The 14,663-nt window shown below is 43.9% G+C and overlaps 1 protein-coding gene across 1 annotated transcript in view; it reads right to left on the bottom strand.

Moving 5' to 3' along the window:
• Positions 1-14,663, bottom strand: part of scrib (scribble planar cell polarity protein) — a 59,247-nt gene extending 44,584 nt beyond the window's left edge. Inside the window, 1 exon segment of the mRNA XM_029458101.1 lies at positions 13,652-14,663. Coding sequence (XP_029313961.1) covers positions 13,652-13,810 — 159 coding nt within the window. The 5' untranslated portion in view covers positions 13,811-14,663.

Raw genomic sequence — 14,663 nt, 5'->3', positions numbered from 1 at the left:
AAGAAGCCGGGGGAACAAGGAAGCAGAAACCTACCTAGTGACGCTCGACTAACGATGAAATGAAAACTGAGCCTCCCTTGATCCAGATACTTTATCTGCTTGAAGATATCTCAACATCTGTACTATATCATCACAAACATTACTGTGATGTAATCTGAATTGTTTTCTTTATAAACACTGGGCCAAAAGAGCACTTAACACTTTAGCACATATGCTTATCTACAAGACAAGGATGCCGTTACTTAGGATTACAAGCCAATCCCCATTAATATGTCATAGAGACAGCATAATTACAGAGTTGTATGCACAACCCTCCTACACGACTCCAGAGAGGATCAATGTCAGGAACCGCCAAAACACTAGCCCTAAGCCCACAGGCAAGCACATGCTGATCTCCAATGGCTGTCTGAAACACTGCTCTTCCACATGTCTGACGTCATGAACCTGGTTTGTGATAGCAGATCTAAAAATATACTACGGTGGCACCTGATGTTGTACATAAAAAGAGTTACACTGTACTTGAGAGCACATTTTGTACATTTGCCAGCACACCAATTTCCATTTCTAACAAAGTATGAGGTGACAGAGTCCAACTAAACATACATGTACGCTCAATCTGTACTCGTCCTTGACCTTCGCGACATGTTCCTGTGCTCAAAAGAGTTATTAGACTGCTGAGCTGCAGCATGTGTTACACACTGCTCACAGATTAACCTGTGACAATACATACACTGCGGCCATTAACCCCTTGCTATCAGACCAGACCAGCTTGCAAAGGATAGTTAAGGTGACATTGTAAAGATTTAGTAGGCTAAAGCTAATAACAAAACATATATCATGATAGTGGACATATTTATATCATTTATGTTATTAAGGCTTTACATGCAACTGGAATATCTTTTGTTTTTGTGATCTGCAAAGTTTAAATAAATCAAAGAAAAGGTGAAGAGGGGCAGAAATGTGTCCACTCAAATTGAACAATTTGCATAACACAACACAGCAAAAGCATAGTCTGGTGAATGTTGGTAAGTGTGTCCAGAAACCTTTTTAGGGATTAGAGACAAAGTATCAACATAAACTTCTTGTTGCTTTTTCGGACAACATATATACTGATAACAGTATATATCTGCAAAGAGCTAATATCAGCCCATTGATCAATCCGGCCAATATATCGAACAGGCTCTGATCAGAAAGCACTTACTGTTTACACCTTAAAACCAATAAGCCATTGCCATCTGCTAAATTAGCTGGAGTTACCTTACTGAGACCTGACAAAATATGAATATATAAAGTTCTCTGCTATTGAGGCATCCTCTACATTCTTTCAGCTGAGCTCCTTTTCCGTATTCCCATTTGAGTTTTAAGTCCCAGAAGTTTATCGGCCATGTTAATTAAAACACTGTTAGAATGAGTAGAGAAGATAATTTAACAAGGGGAGACTGAAATTAAGCCTGATTATCTTAAAAATTCAACTGCAGCAAGCTGTGCGTATCATGCATGCTTCAGTGTTTGTCTAAGTATAGTGCCGTTGCGTGGGCTTCACCAACAGGAATGTGAAATGAGTAAGTTCAAGTGTGTGTGAGAGTGAGAGTGAGGTGTGAGTGTAGCAGTGAGGGCAGGGCAAACTCTTGGGAGATTCCAGGCATGCCTGCATTTCCTCGGATGTCACGTTCTGCAACGCAAACTATGCTGGGTTAATTACTCAGAGCTCACCTCGCATGATTCCCCACGTTTCATACTAGAACAGTTAATACAACCATTATTAAGAGAAAGTTATGGAAAAGTTGTTTAACATGCTGCTCATCACATTTAGTTAATCAAAACCGTAGTAAAATTCTATGACTGAACTCTTACACAACAGCGATGGAAGACAGAGATGCACAAATTAGTTTTCTAGGCCGTTTCCGATTTTTTTAATAGTTTGATCTGACGATTACGATTTTCTAAGAACTGTAATTGACAGCATACACAAACATTTCAATTATATGTTCATATGTCAGAGAAAATATTATTCTATACTGTGTATCTAGGCCCATTATAGAGACTCAGCTATTTATTATCTGTGTAACACTATGTATTTATTGATCTATTTATTTATACAAAACAATGGATTACAAATTGTGAGCTTTTTGTCTTCTTCACTGCACATGTTTGTGACCAGCAAAACATCGTAATATGTGACCGATTGGTGAACCTCTAACGGAAATAGTATTAGAAAGCTGCCTGGTGGGACAATAAAGCAAAACAGGGAATAAACACAACCATTTGCACTGAATTGTTGCAATTTCTCGTGGGAAAAGAACTGACATGTTACTCTTAACAATGCCCCAACTATCAACACTTAGTGAATCACTCATCAGATTCAGTTGTGCTGTTGTGACCATGTCAACAGACTTAAAAGCAAAGACATCAACACAAGAAAACGCAAAAGGAAAGGGTTAAGTGCTGAGACCAAAACATAATCACAAGAGGGAAAAAAGCGGTAAGTAGAAAACCAGGGCATTCTCGCTGCACTGGAGATGAAAAGATGTGCTTGAGGGCCTACTAACAGACCCGCTGATGTGCACACATGTACACACATGCTGCCTTTTCCTTTTCTACAGAGCCGTTACTACTTAGTTTGTTATTCAAAGCTGGCATGAGCATGACACATACATGCGTGCATGCGGCTTTGTTGTCTCAAAAGAACCCTGCTGTGCTTTCTATTTGCCATTCTCATCTATTCTCTCAGTTATACACACAAATATTCACCCATCAGCACCTCTATTAGAAGCCTGAAACTGGCACAACACATACATTCAACCTGCGTTATATTGTGTTGGCGCAATAACTAATTAACCAACCAACCAACCATGACACTCTCACATCTGAAAAAGATACTCTCAAAATCAGAGCTAAACACAATGCTTTGCCGAAGGCTTCCCCGCGTAAAACTGACATGCACACAAGCGAAAGGAACATTTAAAAGCAAGACATTGAAAGATTCAACTTAAAATCATTAAGTGTCTTTTACAGAGCTCCTCAATTCATGTGCTTTGACAGTGAAATTAAGAAAAATATGATAAAAGCTGAATAAAAACCTTGTAAATAAAATGCATACCAGTGGATTTATCTGAGGACTGTTAGTCAGCACACCGAGTGTAAAAAACACTCATATACAACCCTGAACAGTAGAAGCAAGCTTTACAGCTGAAGATACACCTTCAGCAGAATCCAGCATGTTCAGCAAAAAAAAATACATAATCAAATACAACATGGCAGTTTCCCGGCATAAGACTAAGACTGTTACCTATACCATCACATTCAGTGATTCTGACAAGATAGAATCTATAGTGGGATCAATAAGGAGGAGAAGTAAACAACACAGCAATTAAGATAAGTTGTAAATGATTATTCAGTCAATGATAACTTTAAAGTTCAGGAAACTTTAAAACATTGAGCTTCGCAGTGCCCCGTTATTGCATAGTACACATATTTGTATTTTATCAGTCAGCAGGTAAATATTTTACGTGCGGGCACTCAAATGTTGTCATTTATTAATTGGGTTGTGCCGGTTGATTTAAACACAAATGATAGAGATTAAAAGCAGCGACACAGCAGTTCTCAAAAAAGGAGCATTAAACATGTCTGCTATTCAGAATTGCACTTAATGATAGTTTAGAGACAATCATCAATCAAAATTGTCTGGGCTGGGAAAAGATATTCCCCAAATGGCACCAAATGTTGGCACTCTGCAGCCCAGTAGATGACAGGCAGCGAGATAGTGATAGTGAAGAGAATACTAGTAGTAGAGACTGCCATCGCAATAGTAAACACCGCTGCAGCCACAAGTGCTTTACTGTACTCTTTATCATCACTCCGGAGCAGTTGGGCTTAACATTCCTTCACGGGTCAGTGCCACATCTTGTAAGATTACATAGAAACAAGGTACATTAGTCATCATAAACATTATCAGTCACAGACACCGTGAGCTTCTGAGTGTGTTTATAGGAGAGATGGAGGAGCAGGGAACAAAACAGAAACACTGCTGTACTAAGAGGGGGCACTGGGGTAAACAAGAACATAAGCCGATTTTTCTCAAACCTGCTGTTTTCATGCTTGGATTTAAAGTTCCCTCTACAAGCAAGGTCCAGAGCAGAGATGGTCTCACAAAAACAGGGCATTCCACGGTTCACTTGATTATTCCTACTTCCTCCTAGCAGAGACGCGCCCAACAAAAAGGAATCAACAAGAGAAACTTCGGCGTCAACAAATCAGACTGGCCTGGACCTATATGCCAACTGAGGGCCTGAGTCGCCCCAAAGAAACAACGTATCAGGGCTTTGTGTGCATCCTGAAGCAGCTTTGAAAGTAATTCTGAACTGGCCACCTGTTTCAAAACACATGTAACGGCAGAGCAGCCTTGTTGTGGTAGCTGTTGTGTAGATGAAGATGCTGAATACGTATTAACACAGCAGTTGTGTGAAGTGGTAAAACATGGCTTGGAGATAAGAGAGCTGAAGGTGTGGGACAGTGGCCCATCCGAAAGCCACAGGTACAGGAAATACACAGAGGCGGAGGATGTAAGGGCTATCAGGTTTTAGAGTGATAGATAGAGGCTTTCAATGACTGTGTGGCCAGCAGATAAAGAGCAGCATTTGTTTGTGGTTGGTTTTAATGCCCTCCCGGTTGACCTTTCCCTCCACAGGGCCATCAGCACCCTGACAGATTAGCCTCAAAGGGACCATTTGTGTGACCGAGAGTGTAGTTCCAGAGCTCCTGTATGATCAAAAGGTTCAGAAACAGCATCCTATCCCAAAGAAATGCCATTGTCACTTTTAACCACTCCAACTTTCACATGGTCATCTTCAGCAGCGGTCTCTCTTTGAGTCTGTACCCTGTCGAAAATGTGCAAGAGACAGACAGTGTAATCAAACAGAATAAACATCTGGCACAAGATGACCTCAAACTGTACTGCTAACAGGATGGGATATCACCAATCTTGGACCAGGCAATTACAACAGGCTGATAAAAATTGTCTGCGTTTACCGAGTCTGATTGACCGGTAGGAAATCTTTACTGTATTTTCTGAACTTTTCCTCCTCAGGGGAGAACCTATGTAGTACAAAGAAATGTAGGAGCTTTGTGATTATTATTTTTTATATCCAAAAAGGTAAATCTTTTATGTAAAGCTTATTAAATAATTTAAAACATCCCAAAAACAGTCAGGAATTTATTTTCTCATTGTGAAGATTAATACCTTCTTTGTCTTATTGCATAATGAATTGGATATGTTGGGGTTTTGGACTTATTTTTATTTTTCATGTTTTAATAAGGACTTTTCATTATGCTCTTTCTATTGACAATCAATCTACACCATACTTTACATGTTAGTTGTAACCGTAAAACGATGCAATTTAAGACGATGGTTTTGCTAAAATAATGTAGAAAACTGAATGTGCTGCTTAATACCCACAGGAGAAATTAACTAGAGTAAAAGGTGTCCACCAGACACACAATAAAGTTTGCTTCTGGCTTTGCATTTTAGTTTATGCGTGTTAATAATAAGGATTTTAGTGTGCCACTCCCTGCTCATGGATACAAGCAGGCATGTGTCCTTAGCCTCTGAGGTTCCTAAATACTGGCTGCTGAGAGGATGAAATCAACACATAAATACAGTGGTAACAAAAAAAGGAGAGAGAAAATGGCGTCACATTGTCTGTGTGTACTTAAGCCTGTAGCCAACAGAACACCTGTCCTATCACTGTTCTCCAGCAGGACATGCAGCCCAGCCACAGACTCTGCCCTATCGCAAACAGCTGCCACAACCACCACAGCAATCAATTATTCACCGGGGCTTTGCCTCCTTGTTTACCTTAGAGGCTGGCAACCAGGGCCAGAGTGCATTGGAGAGTGGTGAGTAACAGCAGCACGAGTGTACAGACCAGCGTTAGGTCCAAATGGCGAGAAAGAAAAAGCAGGGAAGCATTGGATGCATGTCGTGTCACATGTGAACAGGAAATGCTACTGTGCTGAAAGTCAACAGGACCTCTCAGGGTTGAACCAACAATGTTATAATAAGGGTGCGCTGGAGAGCACTGCTTTTCTACCTCAAGTAGGTTTGCAACCTTAGATGATTATTTAATTCCAATATTGACTAATCTAACAACTTCTATTTGCAATGTGTTCTTGAAAGAGTGTTGCTATTTGTATAGCTTGTTTTGTCCATTAAATAGTCCAAAACCCCTAAAGGAATTCAAATTACAAAACATTTTAAGCCGGTGGAATCTGAATGTTTGGCATTTTCTTTTCATAAATTACTTAAATTGTTGCTGATTTATTGTAAATGGGATGCATCAAGCTTGGGTTGAATTCTGGGGGCAAAATAAAACAGACAATGCAGCCTCTCTGGGAACAATCACCTTATCATGGTGGAGAGGTTTGAGCGCCTGGTGGCCGGGTTTGCCACGGAGCCCGGTCACCCCTCTGTGGGGGAAGGAGCCGGAACTAGTGCGGGAGGTGGAGCACTACCAGTTGGATCTGGTGGGGCTGACATCTACGCACAGTCTTGGCTCTGGGACCATACTCCTGGATAGGGGTTGGACTCTATTCTTCTCCGGAGTTGCCCAAGGTGTGAGGCGTCGGGCGGGTGTGGGGATACTCACAAGTCCCCGGCTGAGCTCCGCTACGTTGGAGTTCACCCCGGTGGGTGAGAGGGTCGCCTCCCTACGCCTTCAGGTTATGGGGGGGGAAACTCTGACTGTTGTTTGTGCCTATGCCCCAAACCGCAGTCCGGAGTATTTGGCCTTCTTGGAGACCCTGAATGGAGCCCTGCAGAGGCCTCCAGTAGGGGACTCCGTAGTCTTGCTGGGAGACTTCAACGCACACGTGGGAAACGATGGAGACACCTTTAGAGGCATGATTGGGAGGAACGGCCTCCCTGATCTAAACACGAACGGTCGTTTGTTGTTAGACTTCTGTGCTGGTCATGGAATGGCCATAACAAACACCATGTTCAAACATAAGGATGCTCATAAGTGTACGTGGTACCAGAGCACCCTAGGCCAAAGGTCAATGATCTATTTTGTAATCGTATCATCTGATCTGATGCCGCATGTTTTGGACACTCAGGTGAAGAGAGGGGTGGAGCTGTCAACTGATCACCATCTGGTGGTGAGTTGGATCAAGGTGATGGACCCCGGTGGTCAGGGAAGCCGTCCGACTGAAGAAGGAGTCCTTCCGGGTTATGTTATCCGGGAGGACTCCGGAAAAACCTCCGATTGAAGAGGAACAATGCGGATTCCGTCCTGGTCATGGAACAACGGACCAACTCTTCACTCTTGCAAGGATCCTGGAGGGGGTCTGGGAGTACGGCCATCCGGTCTACATGTGTTTTGTGGATCTGGATAAGACGTATGACCGGGTCCACCAGGTGATACTGTGGGTGGTGCTGCGGGAGTATGGGGTGAAGGGGTCATTTCTGAGGGCCATCCAATTCCTGTACGCCCAAAGCGAGAGTTGTGTCCGGATACTCGGCAGTAAGTCGGACTCGTTCCCAGTAAATGTTGGCCTCCGTCAGGGCTGCCCTTTATCACCAATCCTGTTCGTGATTTTCATGGACAGGATATCGAGGCGTAGTCGTGGAAGAGAGGGGTTGCAGTTTGGTGGCCTGAGGATCTCATCGCTGCTCTTTGCAGATGATGTGGTCCTTATGGCATCTGTGTCGATCTGTGACCTTCAACAGTTACTGGATCGGTTCGCAGCAGAGTGTGAAGCGGTTGGGATGAGGATCAGCACCTCAAAATCTGAGGCCATGGCTCTCAGCAGGAAATCAGTGGATTGCCTACTCCGGGTAGGGAATGAGCCCTTACCCCAAGTGAAGGAGTTAAAGTACCTCGGGGTCTTGTTCGCGAGTGAGGGGACGATGGAGCGAGAGAGTAGCCGGAGAATCGAAGCAGCGGGTCGGTACTGCAGTCGCTTTACCGCATCGTTGTGACGAAAAGAGAGCTGAGCCAGAAGGCAAAGCTCTCAATCTACCGGTCGATCTTCCAGTTGAGGTGGTTCGGGAATCTAGTAAGGATGCCACTTGGGCGCCTCCCTAGGGAGGTGTTCCAGGCACGTCAAGCTGGGAGGAGACCCCGGGGAAGACCCAGGACTCGGTGGAGATTATATCTCCTCACTGGCCTGGGAACGCCTCGGGATCCCCCAGTCGGAGCTGGAGGATGTGGCCCAGAGAAGGGAAGATTGGGGTTCCTTACTGGAGCTGCTGCCCCCGCGACCCGACCCCGGATAAGCGGTAGACGATGGATGGATGCTGTATTTCAGGGGCCCTGAGGTTAAAGGAATAGGTGCCATAAACAGGCGCAGGGCAGCAGGTCCACATGCACCCTGCCACCACTAGTGTGTGGGTTTTCATACACGAAATACCAACAGTGGCTGTCCTTATGCATACCTTAAAGCAGTGCTGTGTTTCACACTAGTTTGACATAACCCAGTTAACACTGCAGCCATTCCTAGGAAGAACACATGCTTTCTCAAAGTGAAAGGGAGGGATGGTGGAGGATGTGTATGCGCTAGGACAAAGCAGAAGATCAATCTACACCATGCAGAGGTCTCCAGGGGACCAGCTGTTTGCTCTGCGACTCTGGCTGCTTCTTTCCCACCTGCATGTCATCCCAGACTCTGGTGTTCATGGATGGAGTGATGGCTCCACAACCAAGAGCCTCAAAGGACAGGGGATCAGAGCGCAGCTCAGCTCCCTGATCACTTCCTCCAGTGGAGGTGCCAGAGCTCCGCCTGCTCCTGTTAATCCATCTCCGGAATGAAATACACCCCCCACTACCACTACATACTCACTCTCTCACACACACCCCTCCCATTACCCCTCTGTCCCACCAGTTTGGGGGAGGGGGGGCAGGCAGGATGTGGGACCAGCTGGTCATCAGCTCAGACAAAGAAACCTGCTGAATGTGCTCTTGCATCAAAAAGAAACTTGTATCTCTCACATTGCTGTTCCTTCGTGGCCTCAACAGCTCTGAATCATTTTTCAGGCGCTATGATACAGCCCAAACCTCTATCGTGGGGTGGGGTTTTGCCTGATAACAAACTTCTTCTTCGGTTTCTCTCTTGGATGTAGTGCTCTACAATCAGGGTGAGGGTAGGGTTCATTTTAACCACATACTGAGGACATTTTATAGTCTGGCTTTGATGTGAAAACAAAACATTTATACAACAAATCATACTTTAGACCCATCCACACGTAAACAATGGTACCACTGGTTTCGACACGCTTTACCAAAGCAGGAAAGATGAGAGCAGAGAAGAATGAAAAAGAGCTGCGCCAGAGGAATAATGTGGTTTTACCGCAGAGAGGCCAGTGGCAGGTGTAATTTATCTTTGGTTTTAGCCTAGTTCAGCAAAGTTGCTGGGGAGAGAAACCAGGGCTCTCCTGTAGAGTTAACTGAAAACTCAGAGAAGGTAGACCAACTGGAAATCTCCCAACTACACTGTAAAGTCTGAAATGCATATGTCCTAGATTTCTAAACCAAACTTCCTTCAGTAAGCACCAAGCTTTTGGCTCAAAAGCCCAGCCAGTCTGCATTTCTCTCACACCTTTGTCAGGAATTATATAGTAGATGGATGGGGCACCATTCATTCTCAATTAGACTGAGCCATGTTTAATCTCCCTAAACATAATAATAAACCTCTTTTTAAACGACATATAAAAGTAAAGCACTTGATTATTCTAGCTTGGATAAACAATTGTAGACCAATTCACATTCAGCAAGAGCTGAGTGAAGGCGCTTAATTTGAGTTTCTCTTGACTGGAGGCCCAACATAAAAAGGGACTCTAGATAAAAAGCACTCACGATTTTTATCGGAGCAGTCATGTGCTTGAAAAGAGAACCAAATGGCAGAAAAGCCGATCCCACAGGAAGCGTACACTGAGACGCACTGCCGTGTATGAAGGGGGGTTACAACTGAGGTGCTGAGGGGCATTTTTACGGCCAGGTGAAGCCCTAATCTGCCCTTTAGCCACAGATCTATTAGCACACACACAGAGCTGGTGACAGTTGAGGATTCAAATATTGCAGTCATCCTTACTGTTTATCATGCACATTTGTTATATGTTATAAGTTCAGTTATAGATTTCCTCACTGCCCATTGGATGCAAAACATTCTCATATTTCTGGTTGAGGCATGAAATTTGTATTATAACATATCAGTTTACCTGAAAGGACCTCTTAGGTAATAATAATGGGAGCAACATGGTTAAAACCTGTTTTGCAAAGTCTAATGGCGACACACCCATCAGAGATTTGCTCCCTATTTCAACAATAGAAAACCCAAGACAAGAAGAAGTAAATATACTTGAGTCCTGTACATGTGTTAGAGCCATTTTTCAGCTGCTGCCTACTGCACCTGCAGCCCACCTGGTCCCTCTAAAAAGGGGACCTCCTTGTGCTTTTCAGCAGGTGTAACTGACCTACAACAAGTCTTAAAAGGTGATCATTTCAGTCATGATATGCTTGCAGACTTAATGTACGCCTGGTCAAGGGCAGTGCAGTGCACACAAGAAACACAAAGAGCAATGACATTGGATATGAGAGGGGGTGGGGGGCAATCAGACTTGTGAATGGACTTCTTTGTAACTTGTCATGGGACTGGAGAATGGCTAAAAAGATAGTTCCCTCTTCCTTAACATGATCTTTGAAGGCAGGGCTAGTTTGTCAAAGCAGCAAAGAGAAATTCAGATTACTTAAGTGCAAACTTCCCTGCTGAAAAGTAAAACACAGTAGTATAGTATATGAAAATATGGATTGTGTGGCATGTACTTTTAACTAGACTATCACAAGTAATTTGTCAATAATTGGCAGAAATACTTGAGCAACCATAAGCTTCAACTATAAGTAAAAGAGGCATGCCAACTTATATAATAAAAAGCAAATCAATATTTTCTCCATTTTTGCTCTGTTGTTAACAGTTGTAGTTAAACTACATTAAAACGTACAAAGTAAATGTCCCAATAACAAAACAGAGACCCGTTGCAGATTATCTGAGTTTTTGTGAAATGAGAAAGCAGAGCTGCGACCAGCATTAAGGGCTAAGGATGTATGGGCATGAGGGGAATTCCTGATCAGCTGCCTACTTCTATTACTCTCAAAACTCATTCCATACAGATAAGTCATACTTAATGCCACTATTTCAGATTAGAATCTTGCCCTAAAATCATTCTAAATTGTTGTTTTTTTTCAAACCTAAAATGTTCTTGATGTGGCAAATGGAGACATCATACCCGCAGACAGCATAATCTAAGACTGGTGGGCAGTGCGGTGGGGGTGAGTCACAGCAAACTTAAGAAACTGTCAGGACGTCTAAATCTCCATCTGTTCACTATGTTAAACCCCCCACAATACAATCTAGACCTAACCCTGACCCCCAGCAGCACCACACTAAACACCTCTACATATCACAATTGCTGTATTGGTCATTATCAATTTCAAACACATTACCAGTTTGCTACCATGCGTTTAAAACATTAATGGCGATATTGATTATTTTATTGTGTAAAATGTTAATGTACACATAACTTCACCTGACTGAAACTAACCCTGCTTGACAGGCCTGTCAGCTTGAGTCTGTGTCTCAGGACAGTCTGTAGGCCTCCTATAAAAGAAGTGAGTTTGTGAAGGTGTCACCTCTGAGCCGATTATTCTCTATCTACGGCATATGTTGTACATGCTGGTGCAGCAAATAAGCATGCCACAGTGTGTCCATAACGGGCTGATTCACAGGCGCATGGGATTAACTGATGAGCAAAAATGACTCGGGAAGTTAAAACTGACATTGAAAAACAAGTAAGTCCACAGACTCATCTCTGACTTGAATACACAGTGACAAGGAAGGGGCACATAAATGCATAAGGCATTCAGGCACTTGCTCACTTATGTGCCATTCATCATACAGTCACTGCCCTTGTTCCCAACCCTGTATGGGCCTGACCTCTCACAATGCTCCCTCGCTGAAACCCCGCTGACTTTGAGGACCAGAGAGGGCCCATATGCATTGTTTCTGCATGCTACGCATTCACTGCAACCACACGAGACATTCTGTCAACACGCATTTATGTCTCCTGGTTGAAGCCAGCACCACACAGAAGCTGTGTCGGTTAGTTTAGCCGTTTGCGCTGTCTCAATATATTTGGGAGCATCTGTCACTCAGTAGGATTTCAGGGGCCATGCACCGGGTACACTGTGAATATCTGACAGGTATGAACTAAGTAGAGGAAACACACGGTCTGTCTCCAGGTAAGCCTCATAAGGCAAAGTAAGCCTCCATTTTTGTGCCCAAAGACCCTAACTATACTAAAGACTGGTTACATATTCAGCAGCTACAGTATGTGTGCCTTCATGCGTCGCTCTCAGTCCATCTGTGCCAAAATAGTAAAGGCAAGAGCCAAGTTTGTGTCCCCAGAGTAGTTATGCACAATGCCTTATTTTATCAAACTAACTCAGGCTGATCTAAAATAAGTATTCTTATGTCAAAGCTAAGGGGGATTGTTCAAAAACACAAATGTGTCGATGCTAGAAAAAGAAGTGCTATTGTTTATGATTCCCAGAAGGTGACGTGTCAACACATCAGCCTCTGTTGACCTTGACTTGTTAACAATCTTCTTCATTAGTGAACGTGCCACTTGCCCCTTTCACCACTAAGCTAAAGCCATGAAACGTGAGACTGACTGTCTACTACTGACCAGTCTATTCATACAAACTCCCAGCTCCAGCTCCATCACAATCACAGCCAGTGCCTTGTCCTAATAATGAACAATGCTGTGAACTGAATAAAACAAGGAGAAAGTCGACCCAGCAAGTGCTTTGTTCCACGTCTCTGGAGAACTATAGGGAGAAAAGACCAACAACAATTCTGCTCCCCTTAAAATAAACTCTTTGGCTGCGCAAAGAGAACTTTTGTCATTTTTCAAACAGTGGGTGTGTGGGTGGGGACAGCGTTTCAATTAATTCATTCCACGCATTCCTTCCCACACTGCATCCAATCAACTGGCCAGTGATGCCATTACTACAGGCAACATGTTGTGTGCCAGCTGTTTCGGTCAAGGTTGGTCCCTCTGGCAATGCAGCATACCCACCCTGCAGGGAACACTCCTCTTTGCCTAACTAAAACCTCCCATCACCCTGGTCCATTTATGATCACACAAGTAAATTAGGGTTAAAGTGGTCTTGGTAATACACTGACATTCAAGCATAAACTGCACTACCTAATTTTGATATTGCCAAGACAGTGCTGACATACTGTTATCCACTTATTCATGTGCAAACAAAACAAATGTACTCTATATCTACCATCTTGTTATCATTATCGAATGATTTTACAAGACTGCAGGGCAGAATGGCCAAACCTATTTCCAAGGAGGTTGGCTGCCTTTGCTGAGAAGGATATACCTGAGCAGGTTATATCATGCAAGCTATTTCACATGTAACCTTTGCTTATCAAATAGGTGGAATAAACACCAACTATGTGCAAGTACTGCAGAGTGAATTTGAAAGTTAAAACCAGGAAACCATCCACAAGGACCCGCATATAGCCATACAGGGGAATGATGCACATTGCTGACTGACAGAGATTTTGTTTTGGGTCTGTAAACCCTGCATACCTTTGGTAGCTCTTTGAGTTGGTTGGCATCTAGAAGAAGCTCTTCCAAACTGCGACTGTAGCGAAATACCTCATCAGGGACTGTCTGCAAGTTGCAATGTCGCTTATCCACCGACTCGACGTGGCGGTTGCAGCGCCACAGGGGGATACACTTCAGCATGTCCGGCCGCCGTAGGGGATTTGGTTGCCGGTGCTACTGAAATCTCCGCATCGGAGAGTGAAGGTCGGCGGGAGAGAGGATATTTAGGCTCACTCAATGTCAATACACTCACTGTGTTCCCACGATGATCCTGAGCAGGAGGCCGAATCCACTTAAGAGACACAAAAATAATCCCTTCGATCCGTTAGCGATATTCCCAGTTTTAGTTCAGTTGTGTTCAAGGAATGTCAAATTCGTCCTCGTGTCAGCCACTCTGGCATTACAATAAACATAAACGAGAACTCCCGCTTGGCTGAAGTGTTTCCTCACTTCTTCGCCAGGAGACAGGAGTAGCGTTAGCTTGTTTTGCTACCGCCACATCCCTGTATGAGACCGAAGCTCCGCCGTGGCTAGCTGAAGAACATGCCAACGAACCAGCTATACATAAGTGTTGCTTCAAGTATCCTAGTCATGAGTGGTAACTGTTAATACAACCACTTGACTTAGGTAACGGATAAAGTACTACCGCATAACAGCTAACCCACAGAGCGAGTCAGCAGAGCTTAACCCGAGTATGGCTGCGCGAGGATGTGCTCGTCCTCATCGGCTGTGTTGTTAGCTGGCTAGTTACCGTTAGCTAACCTCTGCTAGTAGCTGACTGAACGCCTTTGTGCCTAGCGGTCGTTAGCTAACTAACATTAGTATAACGAACGTTACGGAAACACCTTCTTAAACCGACCAAAATGTGTGTAGTAGAGACATCCAGAGAGTCTGCCCCGTGTTGTTTTAATGCGACGTAGGTACAATGCCAGAAGCTTCAGCAACAGCCGCGCATCACTCCCCTTGTTGAGCCGAGGCAGGCCGGTTTGTCGTG

Source organism: Cottoperca gobio, chromosome 20 (assembly GCF_900634415.1).
Source record: "Cottoperca gobio chromosome 20, fCotGob3.1, whole genome shotgun sequence".
NCBI lineage: Eukaryota > Metazoa > Chordata > Actinopteri > Perciformes > Bovichtidae > Cottoperca > Cottoperca gobio.
Note: the sequence above shows the minus strand (reverse complement) of the source record. Positions and strands in the feature narration are given on the sequence as shown.